The 19,053-nt window shown below is 44.6% G+C and overlaps 1 protein-coding gene across 1 annotated transcript in view; it reads right to left on the bottom strand.

The window, feature by feature from the left end:
* The window catches only part of LOC122164682 (guanine nucleotide-binding protein G(q) subunit alpha), a 112,747-nt gene extending 103,138 nt beyond the window's left edge, over nucleotides 1–9,609 (bottom strand). The window contains exon 1 of the mRNA XM_042826879.1: nucleotides 9,303–9,609. Within this exon, the coding sequence (XP_042682813.1) occupies nucleotides 9,303–9,438 (136 nt within the window). The 5' untranslated portion in view covers nucleotides 9,439–9,609. The remainder of the gene's footprint in view (nucleotides 1–9,302) is intronic.
* Nucleotides 9,610–19,053: the final 9,444 nt, after the last annotated feature.

Consider the following 19,053-nt stretch of genomic DNA (forward strand, 5'->3'; position numbering starts at 1 on the left):
AAAAAAAAAAAAAAAAAAAAAAAAAAAAAAAAAAGGAGAAAAAGAAAGTTTAAGCAAAGCTATTTAAAGACCATTTGTTTTGCTTATGGGTCTTTTTCAACAGCACAACTACAGAGTATCTCAGTTTCCAGGATACTATTATTTCCTTTTTTACACACAAAACAGGAAAGGCAGAAGTAAAAAGTACTGTATAAATCCACATTATTTTTCTCTCCCAAAAGACTGAGTCCAGTTGCACCTGCATCAAAAGTGGTTTTGAAAAAAAAATTTTTCTGAAACCTGTTTTTTTTAAACACCTTCAAAAGGTCTTCACTATCAACCACATGCTGATTTCAGTGCCATCTAAATGACATTTACCAAAACGGGAAAAATCAAATTGGCCACATACACGGATGGTCTCGCTAAGACACAAGTACTACATTTCATCTCAGTAAATCCAATATCACAGTAACAAAAAATTCGTACTTTATCCTAAGTTTCTCAAGCCCATCAATTCCTCAAAATCACCAGAAATTATGGCATCATTTCCTATTTATATACATTTTAGTTTTTCTTCCATCTAAGTTAGCCATTGCTGCTACAGAAAGACTGTTTGACTTTCCAGATGACTGTCATTTAACCAGAGGCATGGGCTAGAATAGTCCTAGGCCTTCTTTCGGAAGATTCTCTGAGCTAAGCAAGATAATTAACATTACCATTAACAGAAAAACTAAGAGTTAAAATCTCCAGTGACAGGTTTACAGAACAAAGAAAAGCAAGTTACCTTAACTTATATCAATGTGCTCATCTGGTATAAGGATTTTTACCAAAGATTATCTTGTTAGTTTTGAATCTGGAGCTGGTAGAGCATAGAACTAGAGAAGAACCATGAGGAAGTACACCAGCAGCCACTGAGCAACCAGATCAGGTAGTGGGACAGACATATGAATAAGACAATGCAGTAATGAGTTTTCTGTGCCATAAATTTAAGTACTATCAAGTCCAAAATATTTATTCTAATGGAGAATGGCAAAACATATCTAAGACATTTTTATTACACGATCGACCAGTTCATTAATCTGTAAGTAAGAAAGTGACTTTATGCCCCTCACTACAAAAAAGACATTGAGGCTCTGGAACGTATGCAGAGAAGGGCAACGAAACTGGTGAGGGGTCTGGAGCACAAGTCTTATGAGGAGCAGCTGAGGGAGCTGGGATTGTTCAGTCTGGAGAAGAGGAGGCTCAGGGGAGACCTCATTGCACTGTACAACTTCCTGAAGGGAGGCTGTGGTGAAGAGGGATTTGGCCTCTTCTCCCAGGTAACAAACAGGACCTGAGGGCTGCACGTTGTACCGGAGGAGGTTTAGGTTAGAAATAAAGAAAAACTTTTTCTCCCAGGGAGAGGTCAGGCACTGGAATGGCTGCCCAGGGAGGTGGTGGGGTCGCCGTCCCTGGCAGAGTTCAAGAGGCGTCTGGATGAGGAGCTGCGAGATGTGGTTTAGTGCTTGTGATAGCAATGGTGATGGGAGAACAGTTGGACTGGATGATCTTGTAGGTCCTTTCCAACCCTGTGATTCTATGATTTTCTTGATTTCATGGCTGTATCATAACTAAAATAGTAAATTCTAAGCTCTTGACTCTTGTTCATTGAAATAATCTGAAACTGGTCGGGTATCTATCATGTCCAACCATACCAAATGCCTACAGAATACTTAACCTGAAGACAGGTAAGCACATTCAGGAAAAAAACACCTTCTGATGAACATTTGATGACAATTACCAACATCAGAGCTCTACTTTCAGTTAGCTTTATAAAAGTTAAGGATCTAACTGAATTGGCTTCTTGTAGAAGATTTCAGAATTAAAAAGGTAAATAAAATATATTTCAAATGCTAACTGTTCTTTTCACTATTTTCTTCAAAGACAAATAAATCCCCTGTCAATGTATTTTTGATAGCTAGAATTGAATCCTGAAGTATTTTGACAAGAACCACCACCTCATTTTCAAAAATATAAAACAACAGGCATACATAATCAACGAGGATGGTTCTTCGGGTGAACATTTACCCCGTCTGTTTATTCTAAGATGAAATCAGGCCCAGTCCCAGGCACTATACAAAACTGTTCAGACCCACTCCTAACCACTTCTCCCAAGTGCAGGGCAGGTCAACCTATCTTTCAAACACCATGGCCACAGATCAGCTGCACAAAAGCAGCAGTGGTATTTCCTCTGCTATCTTTTTCACCTTCCTCACAAGGAGGGTGAGTTTTTCAGAAGCTTCCTGGTGTCCTGCTGCTTTACTCAAGCTATATACATACTACACATCATGTCCCCTTCAGGGAAGGATGAGGCAAACCACCACTGTGGATTGTCTGAAAGGCAGAACCTTTGTTTGACGTGTTTCATTTCTTCCTCTGGCACAGCCACACACCACCCTCTCAAACGCAGAAAGTAACAGCATAACAGCACTTCTCTGCTGGCAACTGCATCTACACAAGGGCTCTGTGATAAAACTCTGCAGTCCAGACCCAGCTCTGAACACTAAGCATAGCACGCAAATTAAACAGTTTAAGTATTCCATGCAATCTGTCCTCCACAAGCCCACAAAAGACAACATCTTCAGAAAATAACTCTTCAGTTCAGTCCCTATATTAACACTACTTATTGGGGGTACAATTTGCAACCAGAACACTCAAGATTTAATCTTCAATTTTGATCAAAAAGCGTTTTGGATCTTCCTGGAACTCCCTGTGTAACTTTCAAACTACTAAAACCGTGGTATCTCTTAGATTTGTGTATTCTGGCATTAATGCGTCTAGTTTCTTCAGAAAGCCTCAGCCATATTTACAGCCTGCTTCATGCTTCCAACTCTGATGCCAGAAACACTGCATACAGGGCCTGCTAGTGTTTCCTATGTTCAGGATCCCCCTGTTTTATACTGCTTTCCTGCTCGTGGTTCGTGCCAGTCAGACATTTTGTAATTAGACCAAATAAGCAGCGAATGCTAAAATACTTCCATAATTGTACCCGTAAGAGCTGTTCATACACAGCAAAAACAGATCTTTCCTGAGTGTTACACCATTCAGCACACAAAAAAATAATAATGATAATAAAATGTTCAGTGTTTACAGTTCTCTGTTACTGCAACAAAGCTAATAATCATTAATCACATCCACTGTACCAAGTTATTTTACACCTTCCTGGGATTAATTTTGCAGATTGTCATAGTATTTCAAAAGAAATATTTTCCCTTATAAAATCTGCAGTGGCATTATACACCAGCAAAATAATGTTAAGAAGCTAAAAAGCAGAATTATAACTTTTTAACATTGCAGCATACACCCAAATGTACTTTCTTCAGAGATTCTCTTCTCAGCACATGCTTTTCACTCCTGCATTAATTCCATATAGTTCTTTAATGTGAGAAAAAAATTTGGAGTCTCTTGGCTCTCTGACTTATGAATAAAATTCACTGACGATCAAAACCCTACGTTAGTTCTTATGTGTTTCAGTGGGTGTAGATCACTTCTAAAATAAAGCCAAAGCAGCAACAAAAAACCCTTTTAAAGCACTGCAAACAAAATCTCTCTACAATAGATACAAATAAAAAATAGATTATGTCTTTCATATATTTATACGTATATCTGTACATAAAAAATGATACTTATGTACAGGCATACACAACTATATATCATAAAATACATCAAGGTGTTTTGCATCCAGGATAACATTAGAAGATACACTGAATAGAGATACTTATCAACTCAGTTACAACATGTCAGGATGTGTACATACAGTACTTGCTCACCTTACTATTGTAAATGTGTACTGTGGTACCTAACCAAACTAATTTCAAAGTGCGCAGTGCAAGTGGGAGGATGGACCAGTACATACAAGGTAGCCAAATTAGGTTACAGTTCTAGCTTTTTCTTTTGTTTTTTAATACTTTAACAGAGCATGGAAAGTAGTCAATAAGAATGTACTACCCAATATCAGCGCTTGTTTCCTTTGAGAATAGGAATGAAATGTGTGTTATCACTTGACTCCCATCTGTAAGAAGAGTATACTGCCTACCTGCACAAGGATTCCAGACCGTACAAGGGAAAGAAGATGAAGCCAAACACAAGACAGGACTGTAAAAGAGACTCCAAAGTTCTCCAGAATGCTTGGTCACAAGTGCACTCCTGAAACTGATCTCAACTCATTGCCTGACTGATTCTTAATAACATTCAGCATTCTAGGTTAATAGCAAATGTGTGAACCTACCTCACAGTTCACAGTCTTTCCAGTTTTGCTGTTGAAGATACTGAGATAAGCAGCTGCAAAACAGCCTACCAAAAACACAGAGAATGAGTACATTTGTGTCATTTTCTCAAACACAGTTAATATCTTCACCACAGGAGGACATAATTTGACATACTCAAGGTGTACTTGAGCCTCTCTACTGTACAATGCTCTTTTAAAGAGCAAAGCACTGAAACAGATACAACAAAAAGTCTTTGATTACTTCAGAGGTTTATAAAAATAACACCTCAAACTACACTTGTGTGTATTCTCTGACCTTTTTCTTCAAAGAATTTTGAATGAATGTGATTGGAAAACTACTGTCTGAGATTTATGTCCTCAAGCTCAATGGTAAGAAGGTTTATATCAACAGCCATACAAAGTATGTCTGTTAAATATTCACATTTCTATTATGTCACTTGCTCTAGTTGGCTAGTCATATTTTCACATAGCAGAAATCTGTTTCTGAGCAGCTTAGTATCTGCAACAAATGTTCAGGAAAAAAGGGAAAAAGAACGTGTCAAACAGTGTGACCAGACCTCTGAGATTTACTCGATGTACATAATGTAAACAGGAAATTCATTTATGTGTGGCTTCACAGAATTCTCATTTTCACATACTTCTAAACACACATCTGAGTATATATGCACAAGCAGAGATTTACTGCAACATCTGTTAAGAAACTGCCACCCTGTCCTGCTCAACTAAACCACACAGAGCAGCTCAGCTACAGTAAAAATAAGGAAGCTTGCTTGTTTCTCCAGCTGAGGAAAAGATTATATAAGACCAGCGTGCTTCATTGTTGACTTAATGGGCTCACTTCCTCCTGGAGTTATCCAAAGAAAGTTGAAGCCCTTGCTAATTCACTGAGTTGCACATGATTCTTTAATTCGGCTGAAAGTGGTCTAGGAAAGCAAATACATATATATCCTGCATGCTTACTGGATATTCACCAGGTGCCCAGAAGCTCCTTTCCACATCAGACCAACTGCCATCCATGCTAAGGCACATGGCTTATCTTCTACCTGCTTCCTTTCCAACACACAGACAACGAATATCAGTCAGCTCTCAGCACTGCACCTCTGTTATCTCGGACAGAAGGGACAATCACTTCTTAAAAATGTGTTTTGCACTTAACACTGCCAGCAAATAGGACATTAAACAGTAGATATGCTGTCAGCCCCTCCAACACTTCACCTGGCTGAGGTTTCTGGATAGCCAGCTAATATGGTAGTGTTGAATTACCTTTTTTAGACATTTAAAAACATTTCAGAAAATGCCCTGAAAAAACAGCATGTAGTGTAAATAAATGCAGCACACAGTCAGGGATGTCCAGAACTGAAGGCTTATGGCTACAATCATTTAGCCTCAGGTGCTGCTTTCTGAGACCCAGCAAAATTTCCATGGATGACAGTCAAAATAATACACAGAAAACATGGAGCTTAGGTATGCTCAAGTATGTAAATGCACACTTAAAACACAAACATGAAGAATGCTCTGCATCTTGTCTGGCATATACCAATACAACGCATTAAAACACCCCATTTCTTCCCACCGATAAAACTAATGTAAGTGTTTTTACAGCTAGCAGCAAACAATGGATGGATATTAACAACTTAAAGCTCTGGAGAACAATCATACAGTTGTACAAAGCATTCAGCAGTAATGAAATCCAGAAGAATCTGAAAAATACATGGGATTAAAACCAAATTCAGTGGAAGACTGATTTTGTTCCAAAGTGCCTTAAATATTACAGCCAAGTTCTGTTAGCAGTACTATGATGCTGTTGTAACATTCTTCAGTGTACGTTTCAAGTTCTGTCTCTTTAGAATTACAACAGTAAAAAACTAACAAGAAACTCAACACTTTTTCCTGTTCCCACCTGTCCCAAAAACGAAGCAAAGATGTACAGTAAAGCACCTAGATGTCGTATTTTAATGTTTGATTGCAGAGGAGGTTTATTTTTAAACTAGCACTTAAAAATAATCTTAGCATGCAGTAAAAGTGTTCCAGAAATTACTTAGCGTACTGAACTCTGACCCCACAAAAAGAAAAAAGATATCATTATTAATACATACACAGGGCGCACCTGGCACAGTATGTGCATGTCACTCAGAAATGGTAACTTGCACAACCAGGAGAGAAAGGAAAAAACTAACTCTCTTTGCAGGGAAGCACTGCAATGCCAACAGCTGGAGTGGGGTGAAGGGGTGAGTGGGCAGAATGTGTGAAGCACACCAGAAAACCCAGAACTTCTCTTCTGATCCAAAAATGCTATCTTTTTTTCCCCTCACATTGTACATACATCTGACTTTCAAGCGTGGAAGTAAAAATCCAGCACAGATTTGCTTATCTGTGCCTTAAAGCCTTTTAGGTTAATAGCTTTAGCACAGGCTTGTTGCAAGTGAAGAAGAACATGCGTGGCCAATTAGCACAGCTCAGTGTAAGCTGGGCTAGCTCTCTCCTTCAAGCCAGGGGATACACCTTAGTCTCATTTTCAAAAGCCTTTAACCCACTTAGGCTTCTCAGTCCCACACCACACAGAGGGACCCAGACGTCAGAACTTTTGGAAAAAATAAGAGTTTGCTTATGTTTAAATATAACAAAACTAAGCAATATTAGCATGCTAGTCCTTTTGGTTTTGAGGGGGAAAGACACCTTTTATTTTTAAATTAGCAAGAGCTCTACTGTCTCATTACAGAACTTTAATTTCAGACATCTGTCATGCTGCCGGTCTCACAGCTTTTAATAAATATTTTCTACTTATAAAACGTCCATCTCTCTCACTCTCCTATGAATAACTCACACAGAGACCACATTCTCACCAGCCAGGCACTGCTGATGCTGGGGAAGCGGTGAGAGTGACTAGAAAGAGTCCAGTCATGCACCTAAAATAAACCACTATTCAGAAAACTTCTCCTCAAAATTTGTTTATAAATTGAAGCTTGAACCTCTACCCAATGCCACGACTTCAACAGTGGTTCACCACTATCTGCATTTCACAAGATGAGATCATTAAGTGTTAATCCACACAGCTGCAGAGGCACATACACTTCCAGCCCAACACAACAGCGTCGCACACACACACACACACACACACACACACACACACAAAAAAAAAAAAAAAAAAAAAAAAGTGCACACAGTAATGATGTCTGTTCCAGTTTTGTTACCCAAAGACAGCCAGAGATGCTGCCCAGCAGAACATCGAACCCACCCCTCCTGGTCTCTGGCACCTCTTGCTTACATCTCTCCCGGCACATCAGAACACCTGGCTTACACCACCTCTTCTACAAAGAAAGGCTGAGGGATCTGGGCTTGTTCAGCCTGGAGAATGCTTCAGAGAGACATCACTGCAGCCTTCCGGTACTTGAAGGGAGCTTATAAACAGGAGGGAGGCCAACTTTCTGCACAGGCAGATAATGACAGGACAAAAGGGAACAGCTTTAAACTAAAAAAAGGGGAGATTTAGATTAGACGTGGCAAGGCACTGACAGTGGCTGCCCAGAGAGGCTGTGACTGCCACATCCCTGGAGGTATTCAAGGCTAGGCTGGACGGAGCCTGGGCAACCTGAGCTGGTGGGTGGCAGCCCTGCCCACAGCAGAGAGTTGGAACTGGATGGGCTTTAAGGTCCCTTCCAACCTAGGCCATTCTGTAGTTCTACAATATACCTACACCAGCAGAAAGCATTCCTGCAAGCAGCCCAGTGAGCCACTATTGCCCAGGTAGCTCCCTGTCTGCCCTGTGTCAGCAAATAGCCTGTGGCATTGGGTAAGTGGACTCTCTGGGCAGATAATAGGTGTCACTCAGTGTACATTTCGCAGCTTTGAAAGCTTGGGAGAAAAACTGCAACAAAAGCATGGAAACACTTAAAAAGTTTGGACCTGAGTTAACAAGCCTGGTATGCCAGCTGTCTCTGCTGTAGTGAATGCACATCACCCAGTAATTATACTTAAGCTTGCATTTGTTCAACTGTATGGATGGTAGCTAGCCTGGTTCATTCTTATTGTGAATTCCCAAACAGCCACAACAGTCACCAGGCAGAACCAGGCCAAAAAGAAAACAGAACGCCATTACTGTGAGTGCCAGTCATATCCACCTCCACCACTGTCCGTATCAGTTTGAGGAGCCCCAAACCTTCCACCGTGTCGGAGGACACAGTGAATCTCACAGAGCAGCAAACGGCACTTGCACAGGGAAGCACCGGCTAACTCTGTCCCGCTCCCTGCTGCACGCACAGGTCATGAGAGCAGCCCTCCCCCAGAACTCCTGGCACCGGTGAAGGCACATCTTGAGCCCCGGGCAGCGACTGCACAGCCAGAACACAGGATGTGGATAAACACATTTTAATTTAAAAGGCTCATTTTAACAGAAGCCAAATTCCTACTAGATAAGTATCGCAGCTGCATACTTGGAGCTCCAAAACAACAGCTACCGTTCTAATGAGAGACATACAGCGCCAAGGATTTTCTTTCCTGACGGGTGGGTGGGCTCCAAAAGTACTACAGGATCCTGTCATCCTCGGCACGCCTCAGGTTGCTCCCATCTCCTTGCCTGCACGCTAGCCTTCGTGGTTTCTTTTCCGTTTGTAACGTTGCTCTACAACCCCAGCACAACCCCTTATCCCAGTTTACCTCATTAAATACAAATCACAACAAACAAAAATGCGCCAAGCGAGCCAGCGGCCGCGAAACGAACGCCTGTTCCCGGCGCCGCACAGGGCAGCTCCCCCCGTGCTCCCCATTACCCCGACTCCCGCCCCTCCCGTCCCTCGCTCTCAGCTCCATGTTGGAGGCCGCTTCCCTCCCGCACCGAGCCTACCGCGGCGGGCACCCACGCCCCGTGGCGACGGGGGCAGGGCCGGCGGCTCTCTGGCAGGGCCGCGGCCGAGGAGGCGAGAGCCCGGGCGAGCCGGGCCGGCCCCGCCGCCGCCCCAGGCCCGACCGCGGGGACCCCGGTGCGCTCCCCGGAGGCAGCCGGGAACGGCCCGCGTCGCGCCGAGCCGGGTCAGGCCTGCCGGCGCTAAGCCGCACTCACCCAGCAGCAGCAGCTTCAGCTCCCGGCGCGCGTCCCGCTTGTCGCGGCGCAGCTGCCGCTCGATCTCGTCGTTGATCCGCCGGGCTTCCTTGGCTTCCTCGCTCAGGCAGCACGCCATGATGGACTCCAGAGTCATTCTTCCTAACTGGTTCACCCACAGCCCCCACCCCCTAAAATCGCACGCACTCACTCACTCACTCGCTCGCACGCCCGCACCGGCCGGAGCCCGCACCGCGCACCGCAGGGCAGACGCGGAGACCGCTTCGATGCCGCACGCGGGCGAAGAAAGAGGCAGGGCGGCTCGGATCCCCACCGCTCCCAACACCTCCTCTCCTCTCAATCGTGCACCGAACAGCGCGGACGCCTCCACCGCGGCGGCAGCGGCGCTCCCCGGCCGAGCCCCGAACTCCCCGGCGGCCGCCGCCCCCGCCGCTCGCTGCGCCCACCCCGCCCGCAGCCGAGCGCTAGCGCCCGCCGAGCTTCCGCGCGGGCATCGCCCGGCCGCTGCCCTCGCCCTGGAGCTGGAGCCGGAGCTCAGCGACCTCGGCCGCGCCCGGCGGGGGAGCTTCCTCGCCCGCCCCTCTGGCGGGGACGGCCGCTGCCGTTGAGCTACCGCGGCTCGGCTCGGCCCTGACAGGGAAGACGGGAGAAGGGGTGGGAGGAGAGCAGCCAGCGGAGAGGAAGAGGAGACAGCAGGGGCCGGGCTCGCCCGGCTTTTCAATGGTTCGGCTCCGCGGGCGTGGTGAGGCAGGAATATGGCGGAGCGCCGCTCCCACGCACTCCCCCCCCCGCGCCGCCGCACGCGGCGGGCGAGCGGCCGGGAGCGCAGGGCAGCTTGGTGGCCCCCCGTTGCCCCCGGGCGCCCCCGCGGCGTTGGCGGCAGCGGAGGAGGAGGAGGAAGAAGAGGAGGAAAGGGGAAAGACAAGGGGGCGAGCGGAAGGCGACTGCTGGCGGCCAGCGGCCGCTGCGGCCCGTTCTGTGGGGACGCGCGGTTTCTCGGGCGCCTCGCCGCCCTCGTGCTGGGGGCTGACGGACATTTCCACCGCGATCCTCCACCGTCCTCCTCGGCTGCGGCTCTCGGGAGAGGGGAAACGCTGAAATTCCCGGGAAGTGAAAGGGAGGGGGGAAGCCGCCTGTCCCCCTTCACAGGGAAACGCGACTGTGGGGATGGATGTCGTGTTGCGGCATAGAAAAGCCGCAAACCAGCGGCACCGCGCACTGCCCGCACCAAAACCCCGCCGTCGGCCCTCGGCCCTCCCGGCGGGACGAACCGCGCGCTGTCCGCCGCAGCACCGTGCCCGCTCCGAGCCGGCTGCGGGGCGGCTGCGAGGCCTTCCCCCACCCTCCCCGCGCCGTGCCCTTTGCACCCCCCACCGCCGGCTGTGGGTCCGCGGGCGCGTTCCGAACGCTTCGCGCACGGACTGGTAGTGCAGGCATTGTGCGGGACACGGTGGAGATGGAAGCGGAGAGCACAATCATCAGCCCCATAATGCAGTCAGTTAATTTGGAGAGCCCAAAACGTGTTTGTCATTGTGTTAGAAAACGAACGTTTTCTACCTAGCTTCAGGTAGGGTTTTATGTCCGATGTATAAGAATGGTCAGTGCAACTCAGAAAGGTTTTATGATTCTCTGTCCCTGCAAATCAACATGTCTCAGTTATTAATCAGAAATGATAATATTACAAAACCTATGTGTACGTAAGTATAGCAATGTATTTGTCTGTCTACCCAGTGTCCTTGGGTTAATGTCTTAATGTTAAATTCAGTGAAGATTTCTAGAGATTGAATTTTAGATGCAACTTGCATTTTTTTTTAAATAATGTTAACGAGAGACCAAAGGGGAAGAAATTCTTTGTAATATTAATCGTATCAGAGCCCTTCTCTAAACACCAGACCTACAGTCTGAGAATAGGTGGCAAGAGACTTTCTGTATGTGCAGCAGTACTGTGCATAGAATGTGGCACACAGTGTTTGGGTTAGCAACGTCTGCACCAGGGCTGCACCAAAGATCCAAATGAATGGGTCAATAAGTTTGTGACCCACAAGTGAACCGTTCATCCATTGGCCTGAGGGCACTGCAGTCATCAGGCAATCCCTGGGTGATGAAGTCTGACTCAACTTTCTTAACCAACTCTCTTCTATGCACAGTGCTCTGTGTACCTCAAACACAAAACTGTCATTTAATTCTGCATTTTTAATGAGAAAAGACACCCAGGAGGCCATAAATGTAATTTGTATGTGCAGTTCCCACTGACATCATTGAATTTTAATCTCTACTGGATAAGTATCTTCAGGTTTCTAATGGAGGTGCTTTCTTGCCTGGCTCCAGCACCAGCAGAGAGTCACTGAGAGCTGCTCTGCCCCATGCTCTCTGACTTAGTGGAAAGCAGAAGAACCCCCATTATGGACAATTACATGATAATAAACCTATGAGGAAGTTTCTCTCCAGCCCTCATCTTCATAATGGTCAGCGTTTGTTTTGAAACATGAAATACCATTTATAAATATTTTATCTTAATAGGAATTATGAGTAAATGACAGATGCCATTATTACCCGTACAGGTAATTATGATCCATAGAAACCATCCATAGAGCCACCTAATCCTGCAGAGATACTTCCCGATAAGCTTCCCCCATAACATTAATAATTTCATAGTGCTCTATGCAAGCCATCTCCAGCTCATGGCTCATAGCAACCTATTGTCTGTGAGACATTTTAGTGCTACATGCTGCCACAGGAAATTAAAAGTGAGGCGGACAGGGGGAGTAGAGCACATCATTAAGCACACTGAGCCCTCAGCACTCTTGCTCGGAAGCCAACAGAAGCTGGGGAACCACTAACCACTTCATCATCTCTGCATCTCTCCTTACATCTCTGTATCACAGACTTGAATCGCTTCCTTTCATAGGTGTAAGGATTTTTATTGTCACTCTCTGTCCTCTCTGCATGAGACATACTCTCTGTGATGTTCTGACAGAATCCAGCAGCACCTGAGCCCACAGCTCCCGCAGCAAATCATCTGCAGCAGCATCCTGTCCTTAGCGATGGAGTGCCTCGCAGGTGCTTCTTGTTGCCATAGAGCATCCGGATGTTTTCAAAATGCCACGTACAAGAACATTCCAGCCTTGTTTCTGAGTACTTGCCATTAATTTAGAGACCATCAGCGTAAGCACAGGTCAAATTGCCCTTCCAGAATACCTTCCTGATCCGTTGCCGCTGTGAGTTTCTTGCTTGCTTGTTTGTTTGCTAGAAAAAAAGAAAAAAAAAAAAAAAAAAAAAAAAAAAAAAAAAAAAAGGAAAGAAAAGAAAAAAAAGAAAAGAAAAAGAAAAAACAGTACCTGTGGATTCTCTACATGTGACGCCCAGCATCTGCCATTACAGTCAGCTGAAACGTTCCAGTATGCCTTGTTTTGTCAGCCCACCTTCCTGGCATTTCCCCGTGTATACCCATTGACAGGTAACACGTGTCTGCCGAAGTCCTGATGGTCAGACTGGTGACCAGAGTCGGGCTTAAGAAAGCATTTCTTCATTTAATTTACGTGAAGTACATTTGTGCAGTATATTTCCTTTTACTTAAATGCACATTAAGAAGTTCCTACTGATGACTTAGTTCCGTGGAAGTGCAAAAGCTGTGCAACCTTTTATGGTTCCCCAAACGCCGTCTTTGCCTACCACCGCCCGTGGGACGCTGCTGTGCGCACTCCGCGTGTTGCAGCATCGCACAGCACGCGGTCACGGGGCTCAGCGTTTTTAGCGCTCTTTGCAACCAAAAGTACCCGACAATCGTTCTCGTCTACAGGTCGCCTGTACACGCGGCTGCTTTCGGGCGTTCACAGGGCGAGGTCTCCACGTTCTGCAGCCCCGTCCCACCTCGGCACCGCTACCCCGGCGACACCCCCGGAGCAGCAGTTCGTCCGGCGCAGCCGCGGCGCCCTCTGCCGGCAACAAGGCGCGCCGCCCCGCCGCCCCGGCTCCTCCCGCGCAGCGCCCTGCACGGGGCTCTGACAAACGAGGGGTCCGCGGGGGCCGGGCGCCGCTCCCGCTTCCTGCACCTTCCTGCGCCGCAGCGGAAGTGGCGGGCTTTGCCCGCCGTCCCTCACTCGAGGGCCGCGGTGTTGCCGGCGTCGCTGCCTTTCGCTTTCAGCCCCGAGCGCTACGGGGTCGTTTCTCCGCGGAGCCGCCTCGGGAACGGCTCCCCGCGCCGTCGGCCGCGCTCACAGCGCCGTGCCTGTCCCGGCCACCAAACGGAGCGCGCCTGGACGTGGCGTGCCACGCCGGCGCTCTCCGAAGACCGCTTTTTGGGTCGAGAGAAAATCCTCCATAAAATAACACCGTACGGCTTGGTGTTTCTCTTTGATGTCTGTGCGAACCTGGGCTCCAGGCAGGTTACAGTCTCCACTGCTTATTCTTCCATGGCGGGAGAGGCCGAGCCGAGGCTGAAGAGCAGGAGGGAACCATGGCAACTGCCGCCACGCAGAGCGCCCTGCTCGGCGCTGAGGCCGCGGGCTGAGGGGTCCGCAGTGCGGGACCGGGAGCGAGATGGCTGCTGCTGGTAGGGCGTCTGCTGCTCACTCTGTGGGCGCGTGGGGCAGAAGAAGCAGAGGGAGACCAATGCCCTCCATCACCCTGTGATCCCCTGCCCTGCCCTGTCCTCCCCTGCACCACCCCACCTTGCCCTCTCTTCTATAGGCTCCGGTCCTCACCAGCTGATTGAACGCCTCAACCCAGCATGACACTGCGTATCTCTCCAAGTTACCTTGCTAATTGAGGCTTTTGGCGCTGGGAAATAGCTGAGAGTGGTAAGGACCACCTTAGGAGGCAGTCACCTCCTGGACTGGATGCATCAGCCAACTGCTGGTAGAACAGCATTGAAAGAATAACACTTAATACAATACAGCTTTGTGAGATGGACAGAATACTATTCCATATCATGCTGTCAAAGCAATTCAGTAAAGAAAAGTGGTTAAGTGTTTGGTGATACCGTCGGTGACCCACGTGATGGCTTCTGTCCTCTCGTTCATCAGCTGTCTTTATCAAGAAATGGATGATAGTTGTGCATCAGGCTACTGTATTTGTATGATGTGGGATTTGTTAACTGCATACCTTAAGATCTCCTCAGCAAAATCTTTCACAATGTATTTCTCTCTGGTGGGAGAATGGATGGAGAGAAATCGATATCATTCCTCTACTGCTGCCACCTAAAATGAAACCTATATTTTGGCAACATGGGAATACTTCCGTTTCTGCCAAGATACCTCTTATGCTTTTTTATTATGTTCTCATTCAATCATATTTTTCATGCAACTTCTGATCTGATGCTTTTATTCTTATGAACTTAACATTTTTTGAGAAATCCCAAGTAAGTTACTCTTAGACTTTTCATTGTTCTTACCTATTAACCAATAGTGTTGATATCTTGTTTGTTTTTTTTGTTTGGTTTGGTTTTGTCACAGAGACATCTAATGCTTTGCTGCATTGATTTGCAAATGTTAATGAAATTAGATGTTTTGATTACTTATCTAAGGGAAAAAAAAAAAAAAAAAAAAAAAAAGAGATACTTGAGTGATAGTGATAGAAGGATTAAAATTATGACCTGGTCAATTGTGTTTTTGGATGAGAGATCAAATGTTTTTTATTGTTACATGTGATTTTATAAGATGATAGTAGGTGTCCATCAGGAGAGTATTTCCAGTCTTTGTTGTTTTAAAGTGACTGTAGAGAAGGAACTTGAGGCAATGACTAATCAAGGTCTTTTTCTAAGTGGAAATACAGTAACAGTGAAGGTACTTTACTATCTTCTTGTGTGAATCTACCAGAAAATCTTGTAATACTAAGAAAAATAGACATTTTTGAAGTCTTATGTGAAACCATCACAAATACTTGAAAAAAGTATGTTTTCTGCAAGCATTTTTTTAAATGGTGGAAAAGACTGAGTTAGCAGAAAGCAGATAATTGGCATCCATTTAGAACTTCTACAGGAAATGAGACACTCCATCACGTACTAAAGTAAAAATGCAGGTGTGTTGTGAAACTTGGTTTATCACAGATAGCCAGTTAGAATGTTGCCTCAGCCCATCTGGCGTGGAGATTCTCATGCCTGAGATGCACGGCTAATGATGGCAGTGCAGTGCCTGCTGTATATTAGTAAAATTCCCTTGGCACCTAACACTGAATTTAGATAATGTTCCCTCAAGGAAGGAGACGAGTGAATATATGATAGTACTTGAGGGAAATACAGAAAGTCACTGGTGGGGAAAGGGCAACATGACTTCTTTAATTTATGCGAAGAAAGAGAGAAAGGAGGCTTTTGAACACTTGAAAATTCTGCCTTGGACATATACAGGGCATTGAATGGCAAGATATTTTATATACGTATTATTTTAAGTGCATATTTATTACTGCAGAGTATGATAATAAAGCATACTCTTAGGCTTCTGTACTTCCATTAGTCTGCTTCCAAAGCCAGTTAACTTTGAACATGAGAACTAACAAAAATAATATGACATCTTGCTTTTATTTTGGTGCTGATATGTTTAAAGATGTTGCAGAAGGTGATTTTTTATTTTACTCCAAGATGTTTAATGCACCTGTTTCTCAATGAAAATTTGAGACCTTTTCAGAATTTGTGGTTAAACTTAAGGTTGGATACACAGAAAATTCTAACTATGTTTTGGATTGCACTGTATATTCAAAGCCCTTATATTTATGCTGGGAACATTTTTCCGTTCGTATCTGTTTGTGCTGAGAAACAAGTCATTAATCTACGGGATTCACATGGAAAAAGCATAGTGCTCCCCTCGCCACAGCTGCATCATATACAATTAGGCAGAAAAGCTGGATTGTCCTGATGGGTCCACAAAGATAAATCATAAAATCATAGAATTGCTCAGGTTGGAAAAGATCTTAAAGATCATCAAGTCCTACCACAACCTAACCATGCTACCCTACTTCTCTAAAATAAAGAAGCCCAGCTCCCTCCGCCTTTCTTCATAGGAGAGGTGCTCCAGCCCTCTGATCATCTTAGTGGACTCACAGGACTCACTCCTACTTGTTTCGGATGAGACTCCTAGAAGTTAAAGGAAAAAGTTGCATCTTGTTATGACTTCCTTTTGCTCTGTGGAATTATCACTGATAAGAGCCAAAAAGACACAAAGATAAAAAAACCTAAAAGCTGCTACTGAATTGGGTATGTGAGAGAATACATGTTACACTGAGCGTAACTAACTAGGGACCTCTTCCTGGACTCAAGTTGCAACAGGGGATATTGAGGTTGGAGGTCAGGAACTACTTTGTCTCTGAGAGAGTGGTCAGGCACTGGAGTGGGCTGCACAGGGAGGTGGTGGAGACACCGACCCTGGAAGTGTTCAAGAAACATGCAGACGTACTGAGCTACGTGGCTTAGTGGGAGATATTGATGATGGGTGGACAGTTGGACCGGATGATCTTAGAGATCTTTTCCAACCTTGGTGACATTATGATTATATGATTTTCAGAAGTAGCTTGTGCTTCAGTAGAGACAGGCACTAGCATGAATGTGTACATTTTTATATGGATCCTTGTTTGTCTCTAGCCTGAAACAGGGCTGTAGGTAGGACATCTTCTGGGGACTTGTTAATTTTCTGGCATAATTCAAATTTTCATTTTAGTAGCTACAGTTCTTTCTTAAAAATATGGCAGAAGTTTCCTGGTTCTCTTACTCTCATGTCCCTCCTCTCCCTCCTTCTCCATGTTTGGTCAGTTTATAATGAAACAGAGAGCTGAATACCAGTTCTTAACACTCAGTGGAAAGATTTCATGGGCAGAGGTAGAAGTCTATCTCATATAAGAATAGTTGCATACTCAGTCTTATATTCAAGCATAGTGTTGAAATATGAGGCAGTGATTTAATATGAAATAGAGGCAGTGATTTAATGCTGGTGAGCCACATGCCTCTTCTCTGCTTGTGAAGAAACTGCACTTTGTAATATATGCTAGAATGTGTAGTGATATGCTGCTGTTTGTGCAGAAAGTCATTCAAAATTCAGGACCGATAGGTATAAGTGGCAGCAAATACAAGTGCTCAGATCTCAGAAGGAAGCTGACAACCTTACACCAGTAACACTATTGTTTCTAAATGTGTTGTGAGCAAAAAGACAACCACTAAGAAGAAAGGTTTGTTTTTAGGGCTGGATAAGATTTTTTAATCCTCCAGAAGCTGTAGGTGGGAACAGGACAGGGTGTCCTGTTTGATCATCTTTTTATTTTCCAGAGGTACAAAATGCTATGTGAACACATCTGCATGTTTTCCTGCATAGAGACCCTTACTTTCTTTTCCCGGATGTTTGGTGAGGGTTAAATGTTGCAAGCACTCACTTACAGCTCATTTTTAACTCGGCATTCAGGTAAAAAGCTGTAACTGGTAGAAGAGAAACCCTGTGAATATATTGAAAAACAGAATTTGAGTTGGTTTTTTTTTGCACAATGTGTGAAGAAGCAGTGCTTTTCCTTGGAAAATATATCCCTCATAAACCTAAACGCATCAGAGAAGCAGCTTTTAATGTTCCTCATTCAAAGCTTAGTTGAAAAGTTCATTGCAAAGCATTTGTGTTGTGTTTTGCAGTTTGCTTTGGAAAAGCACAGGTCCTACAATAAGAATGAATTCAATGTCTGTAAGAAATGCCACACTTCATTATTTGATCAGAAGTGACGATGTCGCTATTAACCTATTTCAGGTAATTATAAGTGGTTGTCCTCCCCCTTGCTTCCTGATGTTCTCAAGTCAAATATTCTATTTTTAATGACCTCAAATGAGCTGGCACTTGGAAAAAGGGCCTCAGCATGGGGAAAAATTACCCTAAGTGTGTTCTGGCATGCATACCTACGATTTTGAGATTTTGTGCGTCATGACTAAGTTCTGGGGTGGGGTTTTGTTGTTGTTTTTCTTTATTTCAGAAGTAAACCAAACAATGGGTCAGAGAAACATGAAAACAGGAACGTAACATGTTACCTCAGCAATATACAAAGATAACTTAAATTTTGGTTCTTTAAAAGGGAGAGAATATAGGACACTACATAGCATTCTTCATTTCAAACACAAACACTTAAAATTCTGTTTTATTTATGAACTTATTAACTGCTTATCATTTTATTAATTGAACGTCCTAATGTGTAATTATGAGTAAGACAGGAAGTAATGCAAGCAGCAGTGAAGTTGTGTCAGCCTTTTTTTAACCTTTAAGCTTTTGTAAAGAAGAGAACAGTATGTACTTGCTCTACTGAATGAACCACAAATAATTCTGGTATGTGCTATACCCCATATTTTCTTTAAAACAGTACGGTCTGCAACCTGCCAAAACTTAGAATCTAAGCCTAAAACTTACCTTTTTTTTCAATTATGTGTGCATCTGTTGTTCTAGCAGAAAATACTACCTCTTCCTGTAGATTTTGCCCATCCACAGGTTAAATGAAAATAGTACATGTACGTCATGTAATTTTTACCTTTTCTTCCAGCAACACCGAATTCTGAGAAAATCATCAGTTCTAAGGTGCAGTGGAATACCAAGGTTTACAGCAGCTTTTCAAATCTGAAGCACCATCTGGTGCCATTAGAAATTATTTCTGAAATACAAAATAAATAAATAAAACAAATTTTAAAAAATTGAATATTTAGGCACTTAGTTTCTTTTTCATTTGGTAAATAAAAAGTGCTGTGCAGTGTGTTAAGCAAGTAGTGTACAACACTTAGTAGATGGAGGTCATTCTGAAAAAGGTT

The sequence above is a fragment of the Centrocercus urophasianus genome, unplaced genomic scaffold (genome assembly GCF_019232065.1).
Source record: "Centrocercus urophasianus isolate 14NV4802_14NV808 unplaced genomic scaffold, USGS_Curo_1.0 seq_27, whole genome shotgun sequence".
NCBI classification, from domain to species: Eukaryota; Metazoa; Chordata; class Aves; order Galliformes; family Phasianidae; genus Centrocercus; species Centrocercus urophasianus.